The sequence below is a fragment of the Oncorhynchus nerka genome, linkage group LG12 (assembly GCF_034236695.1).
Source record: "Oncorhynchus nerka isolate Pitt River linkage group LG12, Oner_Uvic_2.0, whole genome shotgun sequence".
Classification (NCBI taxonomy): Eukaryota; Metazoa; Chordata; class Actinopteri; order Salmoniformes; family Salmonidae; genus Oncorhynchus; species Oncorhynchus nerka.
In genome coordinates, this window is record NC_088407.1 from 44,613,806 (window position 1) to 44,630,540 (window position 16,735).

Here is a 16,735-nt window from a genome sequence, read left to right on the forward strand (position 1 = left end):
CGGTGGTTAAAGTGTTTCCTATCCTCAGTGCAGTAGGCAGCTGGGAGGAGGTGTTCTTATTCTCCATGGACTTTACAGTGTCACAGAACCTTTTTGAGTTTGTGTTGGAGGAAGCAAATTTCTGCTTGAAAAAGCTAGCCTCTAACTGCCTGTGTATATTGGTTTCTAGCTTCCCTGAAAAGTTGCATATCACGGGGGCTGTTCGATGCTAATGCTTACGATGCTTTCGATGCTAATATTTACCTGGTCATCAATGACATGTGGTCCATTGTTTACCTTGTTACCTTGCAAGGGTGTTTCAAAGTTCTGCCAGTGAAGTTGAGCGCATGAATATACACTCCCCACCCACTCAGCCTGTTCTTTCAGGCTTCCTGATAGTTAGAGATGAGAGAAAATGTACAATTTGTTAAAAACTGTGCATTTTAATAGGGGTGATGTTTTGGTCAAAGCTATTTTTACTTGGGAAATAGGATGACTGTGCGGGACTTTTAAAGTAGATCGCAAAAACGAGTTCGCAAAAAGACAGTAGTAGACAACAATTTAAGACTAGTTATGTTCCAAAATGTGCACTTGCGTTCTCCCGTTCTTTCAAGGATGATGTTCCAAGAACTCCTGAGAGAGCTTATCTTCTAGTATGGGAGAACGCAGAGCGCTTAAAATCTATTAAATTTGAAACATACTTCGACATGATCTCAAACCTAAACTGAAAACTGCATCATCACGCAGCCGTCATCAACAAAGCTAGCTTTTATGCAATGTCTGCTTACATTGTACACAATGTAGCAGCGTAAACAACTCGTGCTTGCAATTCAGTGAACAACTAATGGAAATATTTAACACGAATAACAAGTAACAGAATCAATTTTCTCAGTACCTGTCAGTGAATTAAGCTTACACCATCCACATTTCTTGGTCTGCTGCTACATCATTGTGGACGTATGACAGCTAAGCTTTTATGCATTGCAAATAAAACACCAGCAGTCCTAATGCAACTCAATATTAGCTTCACAGTGAAACACCATTATTCGGGCTATTTATAATTCTTAAACAGTAAGAAAACTATTTTGCTTACTGTTTAAGGATTATAAATAGCCCGAATAATGGTGTTTCACTGTGAAGCTAATATTGAGTTGCATTAGGACTGCTGGTGTTTTATTTGCAATGAGCAGGCACGGCTTAACCCTCATTCGTTATACTGTATCTGTGCATGAATCCATAGAAAACATTTTTTGTACAAAAGAAGTCAAGTTGTATTAGTCGTATGTACAGGGTACACATGGTCCAAAGAAATAATACAAGATAGAAAAAAAACTTAACATCCCCAAGTGAGGGACATCAACATTCAAAAGATTGTTCAGTACATGGCAAATGTTTTTTTATACACGGGACAGGAGTTTACAGGTTTTTGTTTCAGCCTTTCACTAACACTTTCTTAAACTAATTGTGGTCGATGAATAGCTGAACATGGCGTGTAATAGGCAGGAATAAAACTTGTACACGGTGCAGTACCATGGGGCCAGAAATCACCCAGCTCTGTATTTTAGAATGAGCTTCATACTGTATGTTACAATGAGCTGATAATTCTGCATGATAAGAGCATAACGTGTGGATCTACTTCTAACATAGTGATGTTGCATACTGCTGAATGGACTCCTGACTAAACTCCTGGGATAGGGTGATTTTCCTGGTGGACGGGAGATTTCCAAGTTCTTTACATCTGGGTGATGGGGTGGCATGGGCTTCCACCTGATGAGAACATAGCAGAAACATAAGGCCATGGCAGGAGAAATTAACTTCCTTGAACCAGCACTGAAATTTGAGCAATCTGCCGAGAACCACAACTACCTTTGTTAATGTACAATGGATTTGTAAACAGTTTTGCATATCCATAGGCTTGACCAAGTGTTCAACAATTTACTTTTAATTTATCATTTTCATTATATGCAATGGTGAAACACAAGGGGAGGAGAAAATGACAAGAAGAAACAGACACTGCATGCATGTATTGACTGATCATATAAGAATGCACAAATAACTTGGCTGGATAGCAAGCCTAATGTAGATTGAACAGAGCACAGCCGGGTGCATTTGCTACATTTTTTTATCAGATTTTGTTCAAATGTTTTGTCTCCAAACCAGTTGGGCACGACCGGTTTGTCCTGCCAAGCCAATGCTATGGGAGTGAAATTAACGCATTAGTTGCCATCTGTCCCTGAAAACAAATAGTAATTAAAAAAAGACTTGCTACATTTGTCATTAGCTGGCTAACAAGCCCACCAATTCAGGATTAAAAAAAAGAAGAAAAAAACTGTCCAGGTCTTCACAATTGACACAGCTGCTTTCATCCCTAAAGAGCTGATAACCAGGACGAGATCGCCTGCTAGCTAGCCATCGAGTCCAACAATCTAACTTAGCTTGGCTAGCAGGCTGATACACAGCAGTGACTCAACATCTGAATAAAACATTCATATTGAAGTAGTTTGAACAGTTTCACAATATATTGTTAATAAATAAATGTAATACTTACTTTCTACCAAGTTATTTCATATTCCTCTGGAACATTTTGTCACAAGCAGGGATTTTTATATTGTGTCACAAGGTGTTACAGTGGGGCGAAAAAGTATTTAGTCAGCCACCAATTGTGCAAGTTCTCCCACTTGAAAAGATGAGAGAAGCCTGTCATTTTCATCATAGGTACACTTCAACTATGACAGACAAAATGAGAAGAAAAAAAATCCAGAAATGTTTTAATGAATTTATTTGCAAATTATGGTGGAAAATAAGTACTCTTATGGAACTTCCGGTAAAATTAGTACATACAGTGCTTGCCTTTTCGTGTTATGTTTAGAATCTAAGAACTAAACACATATTATAACACAGCTAAAATGTGCACCTCTCAGTCCTGGAGATAGCATAAGTACTCTAGCTATAGATAACACCACCCACAGACACACACACCCTCCCTTCACCTGCACATATACACAAACCATCCTACCCTGCCTTTAAGGTCTTCGGAAGCCAAGTTAAACAGAACACCGGCCATTTCAAATCACACCGTACCTTCTACACTATGCAATCTGGTTTCCGAGCTGGTCTTGGATGCACCTCACCCACGCTCAAGTTCCTAAACGATATCATAACCGCCATCGATAAGAGACAATACTGTGCAGCTTTATTCATCGACCTGGCCAAGGCTTTCGACTCTGTCAATCGCCAAATTCTTGTCGGCAGACTCAACAGCCTTGGTTTCTCAAATGACTGCCTAGCCTGGTTCACCAACTACTTCTCTGACAGAGTTCCATGTGTCCTGTTATCCGGACCTCTGGCAGACTATCCGGACCTCTGTGTCCTGTTATCCAGACCTCTGGCAGACTCTATGGGGGTGCCACAGGGTTCATTTCTCGAGCCGACTCTCTTCTCTCTTATACATCAATGATGTCGCTCTTGCTGCTGATGATTCTCTGATCCACCTCTACACAGACGTCACCATTCTGTATACTTCTGGCCCTTCTTTGAACACTGCGTTAACTAACCTCCAGACGAGCTTCAATGCCATACAACTCTCCTTGCGTGGCCTCTGGCTGCTCTTAAATGCAAGCTCTTCAACCGATTGCTGCCCACACCTGCCCGCCCACCCAGCATCACTACACTGGACGGTTCTGACTTAGAATATGTGGACAACTACAAATACCTAGGTGTCTGGTTAGACTAAACTCTCCTTCCAGACTCACATTAAGCATATTCAATCCAAAATTAAATCTAGAATCGGCTTCCTATTTCGCAAAAAAAGCCTCCTTCACTCATGCTGCCAAACATACCCTCGTAAAACTGACTATCCTACCAATCCTTGACTTCGGCGATGTCATTTAAAAAATAGCCTCCAACACTCTACTCAGCAAATTGAATGCAGTCTATCACAGTGCCATCCTTTTTGTCACCAAAGCCCCATATACTACCCACCACTGCGACCTGTATGGTCTCGTTGGCTGGCCCTCGCTTCATATTCGTCACTAAACCCACTGACTCCAGGTCATCTATAAGTCTTTGCTAGGTAAAGCCCTGCCTTATCTCAGCTCACTGGTCACCATAGCAGCACCCACCCACAGCATGCGCTCCAGCAGGTATATTTCGCTGGTCACCCCCAAAGCCAATTCCTCATTCGGCCACCTTTCCTTCCAGTTCTCTGCTGCCAATGACTGAAACAAACTGCAAAAATCACTGAAGCTGGAGACTCATATATCCCTCACTAGCTTTAAGCATCAGCTGTCAGAGCAGCTCACAGATCGCTGCACCTGTAAATAGCCCATCCAACTACCCTTTTACCATATTGTTATTTATTTCATTTATTTGATTTATTTGTTCCCCAGTTTCTCTACTTGCACACTTATCTTCTGCACATCTATCACCCCAGTGTTTAACTTGCCATGCCGTAATAATTTCGCCACTGTGGCCTCAACAGTTGGCACCTCCTCTTTACATAAGACGTGCTAACCAACATTTTAGTTTTTCAACTACCAACCTAGATTTCTAGTCTGTTTTTGGAATTGGACCATCAGTGAGTGGAACAAATGTCTAATGATTCAGCCTTGCGGGTGATGCGCCTGAGGTGTGTCGCATTATTCTTAGTACCCCAGGAAAAATGGGACCTCCGGGGATTATGTTGTCATTTTATATAGATATGTATTCATTTTCTCCCCGTGACACACCTGTGAGTCACTCCCGTAGGAAGCTTATACTAGCTTATAAATTATTGCATGTTTCCAAAAAAGTTGACCGCAAATGCTATTAAAAATGAGTCACACACACTAGTAAATAGGGTCTAATACTTTCATAATACCAGTCTGGATGTATTCATTCCCGGTTATCCAACTAAATAAAGAAGAATCCAGCAGTGAACTTTATTTAACCCACCCTCTGAGCTAAAATCAAGGTTGTGTTCAAGTGCACAATATTTTGCTCCATATTGATTATTTAAGCTTGACAGCCATTACATAGAACATATTCATTGTTTCTTTCTCCATATGCTCCTCTGTGTGTGCGTGTCTGTGTGTGTGTTTATTGTACGTGTCTCTTTCTCCATATGCTCCTGTGTGTGTTTCTTTCTCTACATGCTCCTTTATGTGTGAGCGTGTGTTTCTTTCTCTATATGCTCCTTTATGTGTTCCTGTGCATGTGTGTGTTTCTTTCTCTATATGCTCCTGTGTGTGTGTGTGTGTGTGCGTGTGTGTGTGTGTGCATTTGGAGTCGGGCACATAACTACTCACGTAGACATGTTTGCCGGCGTACACATAGGAGGACACACATTTAATGTTTTTTTCTTTATGCAGCACCTTATTACTACTGGATGGATGTATTTACCTTTTTCCGTGCACACGCGCACACACACTTTCCTTTGGGATCCCTCATAATCGAATATGATTTCCCTCCAGGCATCACAGGTCCGGGTTGTTGTTGGTCTGGCTGGCCATGTGTCTGGAGATGGCTTAAGAAGCCGATCTGTGACTTGCAGAACTTGTCTCAGTGGGGCCAGGGATGGTTGGTCATGTGGCCAGGGCTAGTTGTTACACCCACCGGAGTCTGTGCTTTGCGGCGTGCTCCCTTGCCGGCTGTTAATTCTCTTATTTTGACCTCATAGATTTGGGTTCCATTGTTGATTTGGGCATGGGTTTCCCTGTTTGGATTCTTATGGCATTTCTTCAGGTGTGCTTTGTGGTTGTCACAGAAACACTTTTCTGACCTCAAGAGGCATGGGATCCATCCCTGGGCTGGGAGTAGAAAATCTGTTTAGGAAGCCTTGAGTCACTCATTCTCACGAGGTGACCTGCCCATCGGAGTTGTCTCATTACGATGGCTTCTATACTGGAGGAGTTGCTTCACTCCAAGACACTGATGTCTTCCTAGCTGATGTTAAGTATTTTCCTGAGACAACATTGGTGGAATCTTCCAAGAGGTTTGATGTGTTTATTGATATGCAGTCCAAGTTTCTGCACTGTATAACAGGATAGGGATGATCACTGAGTGGTACACATCCACTCTGGTCCTGGTGGTAATGTCATGAGTGTGCCAAAGGCAGCACTAGCTCGAGCAATCTGATGTCGCATTTCATCTTTGATTAGGATTTTGGTGGAGAGGTGTATACCTAGGTATGGAAAACGGTTTCAAGTATCGCATTTTTGGCAGTGATCTTGGGGAGTGGCAGGTGTACTCCCGGAACTTGCTGGAAGAGGATATTAGTTTTGCCTGTGTTGTGTAATACCCATCCTGCTGCATGCTTCTGTGAATATGTTAACGATGAACTGGAGCTTCTGAGCAGGCACTCACTTGGGCATCATCTGCATACTGACATTTTACAACAGAAGGGGTTGTGGTTCTTCACATTTTTTGGGTGAGTGCAGAGGAAGACATATATCGACATTCTTCAGACCTTTTCAAACATCCAAAATCAAAGTCTATTTCTAGTGGCTGGTTATAGTATGACCATGACCAGTCACGGTGTCTTGTGAAAGACTCAAGTAAAGTCTTGTGTCAATTGAGAACTGTTGACTAAAGGAGTGGTACTCAATTCTCTCCTCAGGGAGCCCCAGTTGTTCCAGAGCTTGCACACCTGATTCAACTTGTCAATTAACACAATAATAACACCTATTGAATTTTAACGATTTTGTTTAACCTTTTTAACTAGGCAAGTCGGTTAAGAACAAACTCTTATTTACAATGACGGCATACCCAGGCCAAACCCTAAATTTATAATACGGCTAACCAGAATTTTAAAAAACTATGGTTCATCAAAAGGTTATTTGTAGGACCTTTGAGATTGAGAATGATTATTTATAGTACCATTCTCCAAAAAGGGATCCGCTCTGATTATATTCCATAGAACCGTTTTTTTATGTGTACAGTTCCACCTTGGCGGAGAGATGAAAACACAGTAAAGGGCATCAACGCCATCTTAATATTTTGGTTATGTTTCCCATTTGATTAGTTTCTGTGTTTTTAGGTCTGTATGTTGAAGTTGAATTCTTTGTTTGTAAACTCTTAGAAAAAGGGTTCCAAAAAGGTTCTTTGCAGAGGAATAGAGTTCTACCAAGAACAATTTATCCTTAGAACCGTTTTTGGAACAGAAGAGTTCCTTGTAACCTAGAACCTTTCTCATCCTTAGAAACGTTTTTGATAGAAAGGGTTCTTTGATGATTCTTTGGAAGGCAAGAAGTGTTCTTCAGAAAGCAATAAGGGGCCCCTTCAGAATCTGAATAAGATGCTCGGCGGTCGACGTCGTCGGTCTTCTAGCCATCGCCGATCCATTTTTCATTTTCCATTTGTCTTGTTTTCCCACACACCTGGTTCTCATTTTCCTCATTATGTGTTGTGTATTTAACCCCCTGTTTCCCTCATTTCTTTGTGTGGTATTGTTTACTCTGTTTCATGTTATGCACACGTTTGTCTGTTGCACTGGGTTATGTTAACCCGTATTGTTATTTCGTTTTCACTTTGCCGTGTGCTTTTGGTTCACCCAATATCTGCTCTCCTGCACCTGACTCCCTTACAGCCATTTAAGCATACCTGACATTACCTGAGCATTAGTGTTTGACTCAGTGTTTTAAAGGATAGGTGTGTGAATGTTTTAAACTTTATCTAAATTATATGGGAATATTTGTACACACCAAATTGGCCAGTGTTACCTAGTTTTGATTTTTCAGTGTAACGTTTCTAGAGTTCATTCAGGAGTTAAATTAACTCAGTGGTGTAAATAACCATTGTGATTGTTTAATTCTTACTCTGTGTAGAGTAAAACACTCAACCACACCCATCATTATCATATTTCTCAGCATGCTCTAAAGCAAGTTGATTTTTAGAATTGTTTGTTTCAATATGTGGGTTTTTGCATGTAGATTGATTGGTGGTTGATCTAATACTCCACAAAGATAAATTACAAATGTTTCTAATTGAATCATATCTGTTAGTAGTTAGACTTATTGAACCTGTTACTGAGATGTTTTTTCCAGTTTAGATAGTTTATGTAGTTTCATTTATCAATCTTACCTACCTTGGCAGTCATTCTGAATACAGGTTGCGGGTCATTAAACGTTCCAATTATTGAACATCCTCACTCTGGCTGGATTCCAATAGGAATTACACATTACTTTGCAACCAGCATAATGTGATTTACAGGCCTAATCTGGTCTGTAAACGAGGAGTTTCCTAAAAGCACTGTGCTAGGTTATAACTAGGCCCGCAAATAAAGGCTTTATATTATACTGTATGTATTGTTATTTTAGGCTAGTGTTCTGTATAGCACTTTGTGACATCGGCTGATGTAAAAAGGGCTTTATAAATACATTTGATTGATAAAGAGTTTGTTAAAGGATAATAAGCTTGGTGGAACCGTTCATAAAGGGTTATAGGAAGGACCATTCAAAGATAAAAGGATTCTTGCTAGAACCTTTAGATAATAAAAGGGTTCTTGGTAGAACCAAACTTAGCTGACGTTAGATGGCTGGCTCGCTAGCTAACATTACTTTTATGATCTGTGTGTGGTAACGTTCTCAGAATGCCATTATGCATGGCTAGTTAAAGCCTAATGTTAGCTACCATATAACCTATTTGGTTAACTTTAGATAGCTATGACTATCGGTTTGTAATGCTGGTACTCTATGGATTAGGATTATGGTTCATTGTTTAGCTAGCATGTCTAAACAAAAATTTCAGCATCAGTAAAACACGCCTGACTTTCCTCCACCAGTCATACAAGGAGAATGGTCTAATGTCCCATCAAAAAGAGACCTAGCACAAGCAAGCAAAGGCAACAGCGCAGTCATCTACATGCACCATTTCTTCACCAACTATAGAGTTGGGGAAACACATGTGGACCTGAATTGTGATAACTGCAGTGGCAAAAACAAGAACAAGTTTGTGTTCTGGTATTGTGCCTGGCAGACCATGCACAAGCTCCTCCACTGTCTGGACATTCACTTCCTGATCGCAGGCCACAGCAAGTTTACCCCCGGCTGGTGCTACGGCCTCATCAAGCAGCGCTTCAGAAAGACGAGAGTCAACACTTTGTCTGAGATTGCTGGTGTTGTGAAGGACAGCACTGTGACAGGGGGTCAACATCCCACAGCTGGTTTGACTGGAGGATGGTACAGTGCTGGTGGAAAGCTATGGCTGGCAACACCTGACTCCATACTTCAGGCTGCTGCCACAGATCAAGCAGTACCATCACTTCAGGTGAAAATAATGTATTGCATTGTATGAGGTTATTCTTCTTATCTACACTTGGGAGGTGAATTGATGTTCTGCAGGGTTGTAGTGTCTTGATTGTTTGTTGTTGTTATTCCGTTTTACGGCTTCGATGCTCTGGAGCCTGGTGTTGTCACCAAGGAGCGACATACAGTAGTGTATGACATACCATTTTGAAGCTCTGAGTCTCTACTTTTATCCAATGTAAAAACAACTCAACATTTAAGACCCATTTGAGCCGGTCAGTCACAAATGTGCTCACTCATCAGGACACTGTTGTTCAGAGGAGCTAGACAACAACACAGCTAACACAATCACTTCAAACAGAAGCTGTAAAGACTACAAACTAGCTGCACTTAATTTTGTTTGACTTTTTTCCAATTTACATTTCTTTATATATATCAATCAAAATGATGCCAGCGGATTCATGATTTCGACTGGCTGAGAAATGCTGCCCGTCTCTCGTCTCCCGACACGTTCGTTACTATGAGACAGCTGTAGATCTCATTTTAATATTGTTGCAAATGTCGGAGAGACCGACAGCAAGGATTATACAAATCTCCACTGTTGAAAATGAAATGTTAGTCTACAAGAAATGAGAAGATGCTTTTTATTGTGGATATCAAGTTTATAAATTGCCTGGCTAGGCTGATGAGAGAGTGGATTGAGCAGTCAGATGGAACAGAGTAAATAGGCATTTTAACGTCATAGATTTAGCCGGTGGTAACTTGTGGAATAGACACCGGCTGGAATGCGGTTTTAACCAATCAGCATTCAGGATTATACCCACCTGTTGTAAAATTAGGTGGTAGTGAATTATGTAGTTACATGTAACAAGGTTACATAATAGGATGCATTGCTAACATTATGCTACATTGGAGACTGCAAAAATGTTATTACAGAACATTAGTTACATTTGAAACAAGACATCTTGTAATTACATATACATAATCATTAATTACATATGTGGAATAACCTCAGACAAGCTGATTTGTAATTAGATATCCTTGTTCCACTTGTGTAATAAACTATACTGCTAAATCCTTAGAGTATAATTACATACTATTTACATAGTAATTACATATAACTACTATGTTATAAATAAATACTATTTAGTTACTGATTAATGTACTGGTCAAGTGTTACCAATATGGTAATCTGGACCCTGCCATATGCAATATAAGGACCCCATTTGACCATACTGTTTACACCTTCTGTATCCTGTGCATGTGACACAAACTTAGATTTTATTTGATGTAGTGTGTGTTTACCAGAGACGGCAATATGAATAACATGACCTGCACCAAAGTCAGATTAGGATATAGGCCAAGGACTAGATAAAGTGTATTTTTACCTGTAGTACTTCCTTATTGTAGGCTACTACTTTTACAACGTTTAGGTGTGACACTTGGTTTATTTACTACACTGCTCACTCTGTTTAGCACATGTTCTCACATGTGAATTCTTAAAGAGATGGGTTCGGCTAAGGCTTAAGAGGGTGTGAACAATGCTGAATGGGTGTAAACAAAGAACAACTCTCTAGTAGGTGTACCAAAACATTCAAGGGCCATTTTCTTAAGTGTGGTTATCAACTTTCAAAGCAGAATTACTCTCCCACTGTTCCTCAACTGCAGTGCATGATATACAATGTTTTGGGGCGTAGTGCAACCACTTCCTATATGCTCCTGGAGGCAGTTTTATCCCCTGTTCTGACACTCACTTTCTGTGCAATATCCATCTCATCTATTGTTATACTTGATCTGTCAATGCAAGTAAAATTCTCTTTGAATACAGAAAACTAGATAAAAGTGTAGTTCTGCTTACCCTGTGATGGGCGGCAGCATGTCAGTGGACAAGAGGGCTAGCGGATTTTTGCCCCTCTCAATGAGCCACACAGTGTAGCGTCCGCTCTGCAGGGGGTGCAGGAACACGGCCATGTCCATCCCACAGGGGTCCCAACCTCCCCACAGCCAGGGGCTCAGGACCCATGGACCTGCCAAGGCAGAGCCATTCACCCACAGGAACTGACCTGAAAAGGAGAAAGAGACGTTATCTCTTTCAGTTGTCATTTGGTCATCTGTTACTTCCAATCCTTCAGCATTGATTTGATGTTTTTATTGTTTTGCTTTGTATGTCTCTTTCGTGTCAATATAGCTTGAACTTGAGAGAACTCCTAGCCTCTACCCACTAGACACTTCTGTAGATATGATACTATTGCTTAGGTGGACGCAATATGGCAAAATCTTCACCAGCCAGGGGACAGTATGGAACTACTACTCTGCCTATATTATTTCAGATCAACAAGAAATGCCAAGGGGAAAGGGCTATTGGGTAGTTTCTGGAGAGTATGAAGCGGGGTTGAGTGATTATTATTGTTATTATTAACAAGTGCATCTTAAATGTCAGCGTTATGGGTAGTGAGGCAACAAAATGATCCACGTGAACGCCACATGATATGCCAATCACTGACAGGTTTGCCATAATGGACTGTTATTGATTCAGTGATGTAACGAGAGCACACGAGGGGACCACGCACCCTTTGTTGTGGTTGATGGATTACAGATATCCCCACATTCCAGACCAAGATTTACAGTTCTGTGACGGCACCCTCCTTTACAAGCAATCATGAGAACAAACAAACGACTCTTCCTTTCGCCTTTTATGACTCTGAATGGCCCTGAGGGGGGTCAGCAGACATAACATATGCCATTGGCAAATCAGCAGACCGTCTTGTGATCTACATGTGTTACTGGGTAAATGACCAGCCAGGCTTTTGAGTACTGGGGATTTGTATCCCAAGAGGAGAGAAGAAGTCAGGATTTTCCACTCTTAGTAAAAAAAATTGCACCAATAGCACAAAGGACATTTAAACTTGTTTTCTGGACAATGTATCAAACCAAAAAAACTTATGACATGTTGATACTTGAAGCATACTGTGAAATGTTTCCTAACCTTTCCTATATCATTAAAAAGGGTTTAATTAGTATTTGCTGTAATATCAAATGTATGAATTTGACCAAAAGCATGTTTAGTACCTACAGGCTACGTATTTCATCTTGCGGACAGTTAAACTGTTTTCTGTACAAGTAGAAACATTCTGGGAACACTTATGAGGCAATCTCAAATTTAGCTCATGAACATACTGGGAGTATCACTATAAATGACAGGACTTGCAAACATGTCACATCAAGTTTCTTCATAGTGTGGCCACACCGAGTTGAACTGAGTGATCAAATCTCCTTGGAAATCTTTTTTGGAAGAAAACATCCCTGAGGGGTGACCATGGTGCTTGCCTACGGAGCTGTGAGGGGAACGGCACCTCAGTACCTCCAGGCTCTGATCAGGCCCTACACCCAAACAAGGGCACTGCGTTCATCCACCTCTGGCCTGCTCGCCTCCCTACCACTGAGGAAGTACAGTTCCCGCTCAGCCCAGTCAAAACTGTTCGCTGCTCTGGCCCCCCAATGGTGGAACAAACTCCCTCACGACGCCAGGACAGCGGAGTCAATCACCACCTTCCGGAGACACCTGAAACCCCACCTCTTTAAGGAATACCTAGGATAGGATAAAGTAATCCTTCTCACCCCCCCCCCCTTAAAAGATTTAGATGCACTATTGTAAAGTGGCTGTTCCACTGGATGTCATAAGGTGAACGCACCAATTTGTAAGTCGCTCTGGATAAGAGCGTCTGCTAAATGACTTAAATGTAAATGTAATGTAAATGGGATCCTGCGAGACGAGTTGACTGAGTTCGCAATCCATCCGGGCTGGGACCTGGAGGGATTCATTGCATGCAAGCTGCTCTAATGGACTTCACTGAGGACTGGAAGAGAGGAACTGGGAATCACTCCTTCGGCTGTGAATTACTCCAGACCACTGGCTTCAGCTCCACTGGTGAGAGAGACTGGGACAACCATCCTCTATCCAATCCTAACAGAATCTCACTGAGAGGGAACAAGATACAAGTCATTTGCCTTGTTACATTATTCATATCCTATGAAAGTGGCATTGTGTGTCTAAGGTGGTGGAAGTCATTGAGTAATTGTAAAACGGTAGGTCTAATCTACAAGCCCTTGGTCAATACCGTCCCGGCATTGTTTACATTTGAATGCTAACTGAAGCGCTATAATTTTGTGGTTGTGAACACCTGTGTTGTTGTAGTCTCTAACATTTTATTTTTCAATGAATATGATCATATTCTCAAAGCCCTGTGTATGTATTATTTTATTTGCCTGAGATTCGTACGGGAGCCATTCATATTGACCTGCGGAGACTTTCACCTCAATAACTGTTGTATCCTATCCTACCATACCTTTAAATTGTATCTGTTAACTACCTCACTGCCCAACTCATTTAGTCTAGTAAATCAAACCTTAAATGAATTTGTGGCACTGAGTTAATTTGCGAGTGATTAAGTTCTTGAGGTTCCGGAGCTTGACGACTGTTCAGAATGTTGATTAAGACTATTGATGATATAGGATTAATGGTATAACGGTTAATGATTATCAGTAGTTGAGTCAATACGATTATTTTGGATAGGATAAACAAATTAAATCAAATGAATCAGACCAACTAATTATTTCAGTAATTAATCAAGAAATGATCTTGAATATTAATTAGCCAAAAGTCAGTGACACTTTAAGTTGCCTCTATTACTATGTAACTACACTGTAATAACCGCAAGGGCACAGGCTCTGGTATGCCATTGAGTGCTATCAGTTATTACACAATTGGAACAAGGAACGTGTAATTACACAACTACTTGCTGAAGGTAAGTCCACGTGTAATTAATGTTATTAAACATTCTTGTTCCAATATGCAACTAATGTTTTGTAATTACACGTTTGAAAGTCACCTGTTAAATAACCCGAACCAAAATCGGACCTTGTTACATGTAACTACAAGGTGCCACTACCATCGAATCCACATATTAGGGTTGATAAATAGGCTAGGACTGAGTAACAACAATTGTAACAAGGCACACCCGGTCATGTACCTACCCAGGAGCCCCAACTTCATGTAAAGTGAAACCCAATAGGGTATAACCTTTCTTGGGGCTAGGCGTCCCGCTTAGCGGGACAACTTCCGGAGAATCTGGAGGGCGCACAATTCAAAGAAATAATCATAAAAATGATGGATATTTAAGTACATACAAGTGTCTTATATCGGTTGAAAGCTTAAATTCTTGTTAATCTAACTGCTCTGTCCGATTTACAGTAGCTATTACGGCGAACGCATGCCATGGGATTGTTTGAGAACGGCGTCCCACATCAAAATATGACTTTGTAGTTACAATGTAACAACCTTTGCAAAAAATAGCCAGCAAAAAGGAGATAGGAGAACATTTTTCAGTTAACTTTTTTTAATGGATGTGGCAAAGCATCATATTCAAACCATTCCAGACTCAAAGCAATAACTATAAGTAAAACATACTCACTAGTTAGTAAAACGTACTAACACAGGGTGGTAAAGCTAGCTAGATAGAGTTCCCCAATTTTTCACTAATGAAACCAGAGCTGAGCACTGCTAAGCACTGGCACAATGTCAGCACATTTTCCAACTTGGTCAATAAACTTTACCAAATCGTCACAAAACTTATGAAACATTTAGTTAACAATGTTATTTCACTATTTAAGAGACATAAATATTCCGTGGCTTCCATTTTGGGTGCAAAGGAGAGTGAGAGGTCAGCACTGTTTAAACTATTTTTCAGTGAGAATTGCGATTGGCTCCTTGATTTGTCGCTAGAAATTGATAGATGTCGTTTTGCATTTGCATCGGTGACGTAACGGCACCAATTTACCTTGACCCGACATAGCATTTTCGCCCCCTCTACCGCCGCACAGCCCCTCCCTTTGTGTTTCTCTGCCTGTTTCTGCGCCATTGCCGTGTTTCACAGACAGCTTCTCCCACTCTTGTTCGCTGCAAAATTGAGTAGGAAAAGTCGCAAAATGCTATTAAAATCATAGTGTGTCAAAACTGCACAAAGGCAGTCTGAAAAGTAGCTGAATTTTTCATTAAAATATTTAACCAAAATAAGTAATTGAGTCTTAAAATTGAGTCTTAAAACTCAATAGTAGTGACAACTTGAAAATAGTGACAACTTGGCAACGCTGGAGATCAGTTTGACACACCTCCTGGTGACAACTTCCTGGTGACAGGCTTATTTTTCTTATTTAGTGAAAAAAGGTATTATTATTATTAATTTTTTTATAAACAAAAAAACACAACGCCCACACCTGTCCATGATCACACAAAAACCACACCATGCCCACACCTGTCCATGACCACACAAAAACACAGAGTAGCATCACCTTTAAATACACATACAGTGGGGCAAAAAAGTATTTAGTCAGCCACCAATTGTGCAAGTTCTCCCACTTAAAAAGATGAGAGAGGCCTGTAATTTTCATCATAGGTACACTTCAACTTGGGCAGACAAAATGAGAAAAAAAATCCAGAAAATCACATTGTAGGATTTTTTATGAATTTATTTGCAAATTATGGTGGAAAAAGCAGAACTTAATATTTGGTACAGAAACCTTTGAGATCAACAGTTTTGTGTAGTTCTTAACCAGGTTTGCACACACTGCAGCAGGGATTTTGGCCCACTCCTCCATACATCCTTCAGGTTTTGGGGCTGTCGCTGGGCAATACGGACTGGCTGTGTGTTTCGGGTCGTTGTCATGCTGGAAGACCCAGCCATGACCCATCTTCAATACTCTTACTGAGGAAAGGAGGTTTTTGGTCAAGATCTCTTGATACATGGCCCCATCCATCCTCCCCTCAATACGGTGCATTCGACCTGTCCCCTTTGCAGAAAAGCATCCCCAAAGAATTATGTTTCCACCTCCATGCTTCACGGTTGGGATGGTGTTCTTGGGGTTGTACTCATCCTTCTTCTTCCTCCAAACATGGCGGGTGGAGTTTAGACCAAAAAGCTCTATTTTTGTCTCATCAGACCACATGACATTCTCCCATTCCTCCTCTGGATCATCCAGATGGTCATTGGCAAACTTAAGACGGGCCTGGACATGCGCTGGCTTGAGCAGGGGGACCTTGCGTGCGCTGCAGGATTTTAATCCATGACGGCGTTGTGTGTTACTAATGGTTTTCTTTGAGACTGTGGTCCCAGCTCTCTTCAGGTCAATGACCAGGTCCTGCCGTGTAGTTCTGGGCTGATCCCTCACCTTCCTCATGATCATTGATGCCCCACGAGGTGAGATCTTGCATGGAGCCCCAGACCGAGGGTGATTGACCGTCATCTTGAACTTCTTACATTTTCTAATATTTGCACCAACAGTTTTTGCCTTCTCACCAAGCTGCTTGCCTATTGTCCTGTAGCCCATCCCAGCCTTGTGCAGGTCTACAATTGTATCCCTGATGTCCTTACACAGCTCTCTGGTCTTGGCCATTGTGGAGAGGTTGGAGTCTGTTTGATTGAGTGTGTGGACAGGTGCCTTTTATACAGGTGACGAGTTCAAACAGGTGCAGTTAATAC

At 41.2% G+C, this 16,735-nt stretch overlaps 1 protein-coding gene across 1 annotated transcript in view; it reads right to left on the reverse strand.

The window, feature by feature from the left end:
• LOC115138263 (ALK tyrosine kinase receptor-like) overlaps window positions 1-16,735 on the reverse strand; it is a 683,992-nt gene that overhangs the window by 325,458 nt on the left and 341,799 nt on the right. The window contains exon 4 of the mRNA XM_029674939.2: window positions 11,059-11,263. Coding sequence (XP_029530799.2) covers window positions 11,059-11,263 — 205 coding nt within the window. The remainder of the gene's footprint in view (window positions 1-11,058; window positions 11,264-16,735) is intronic.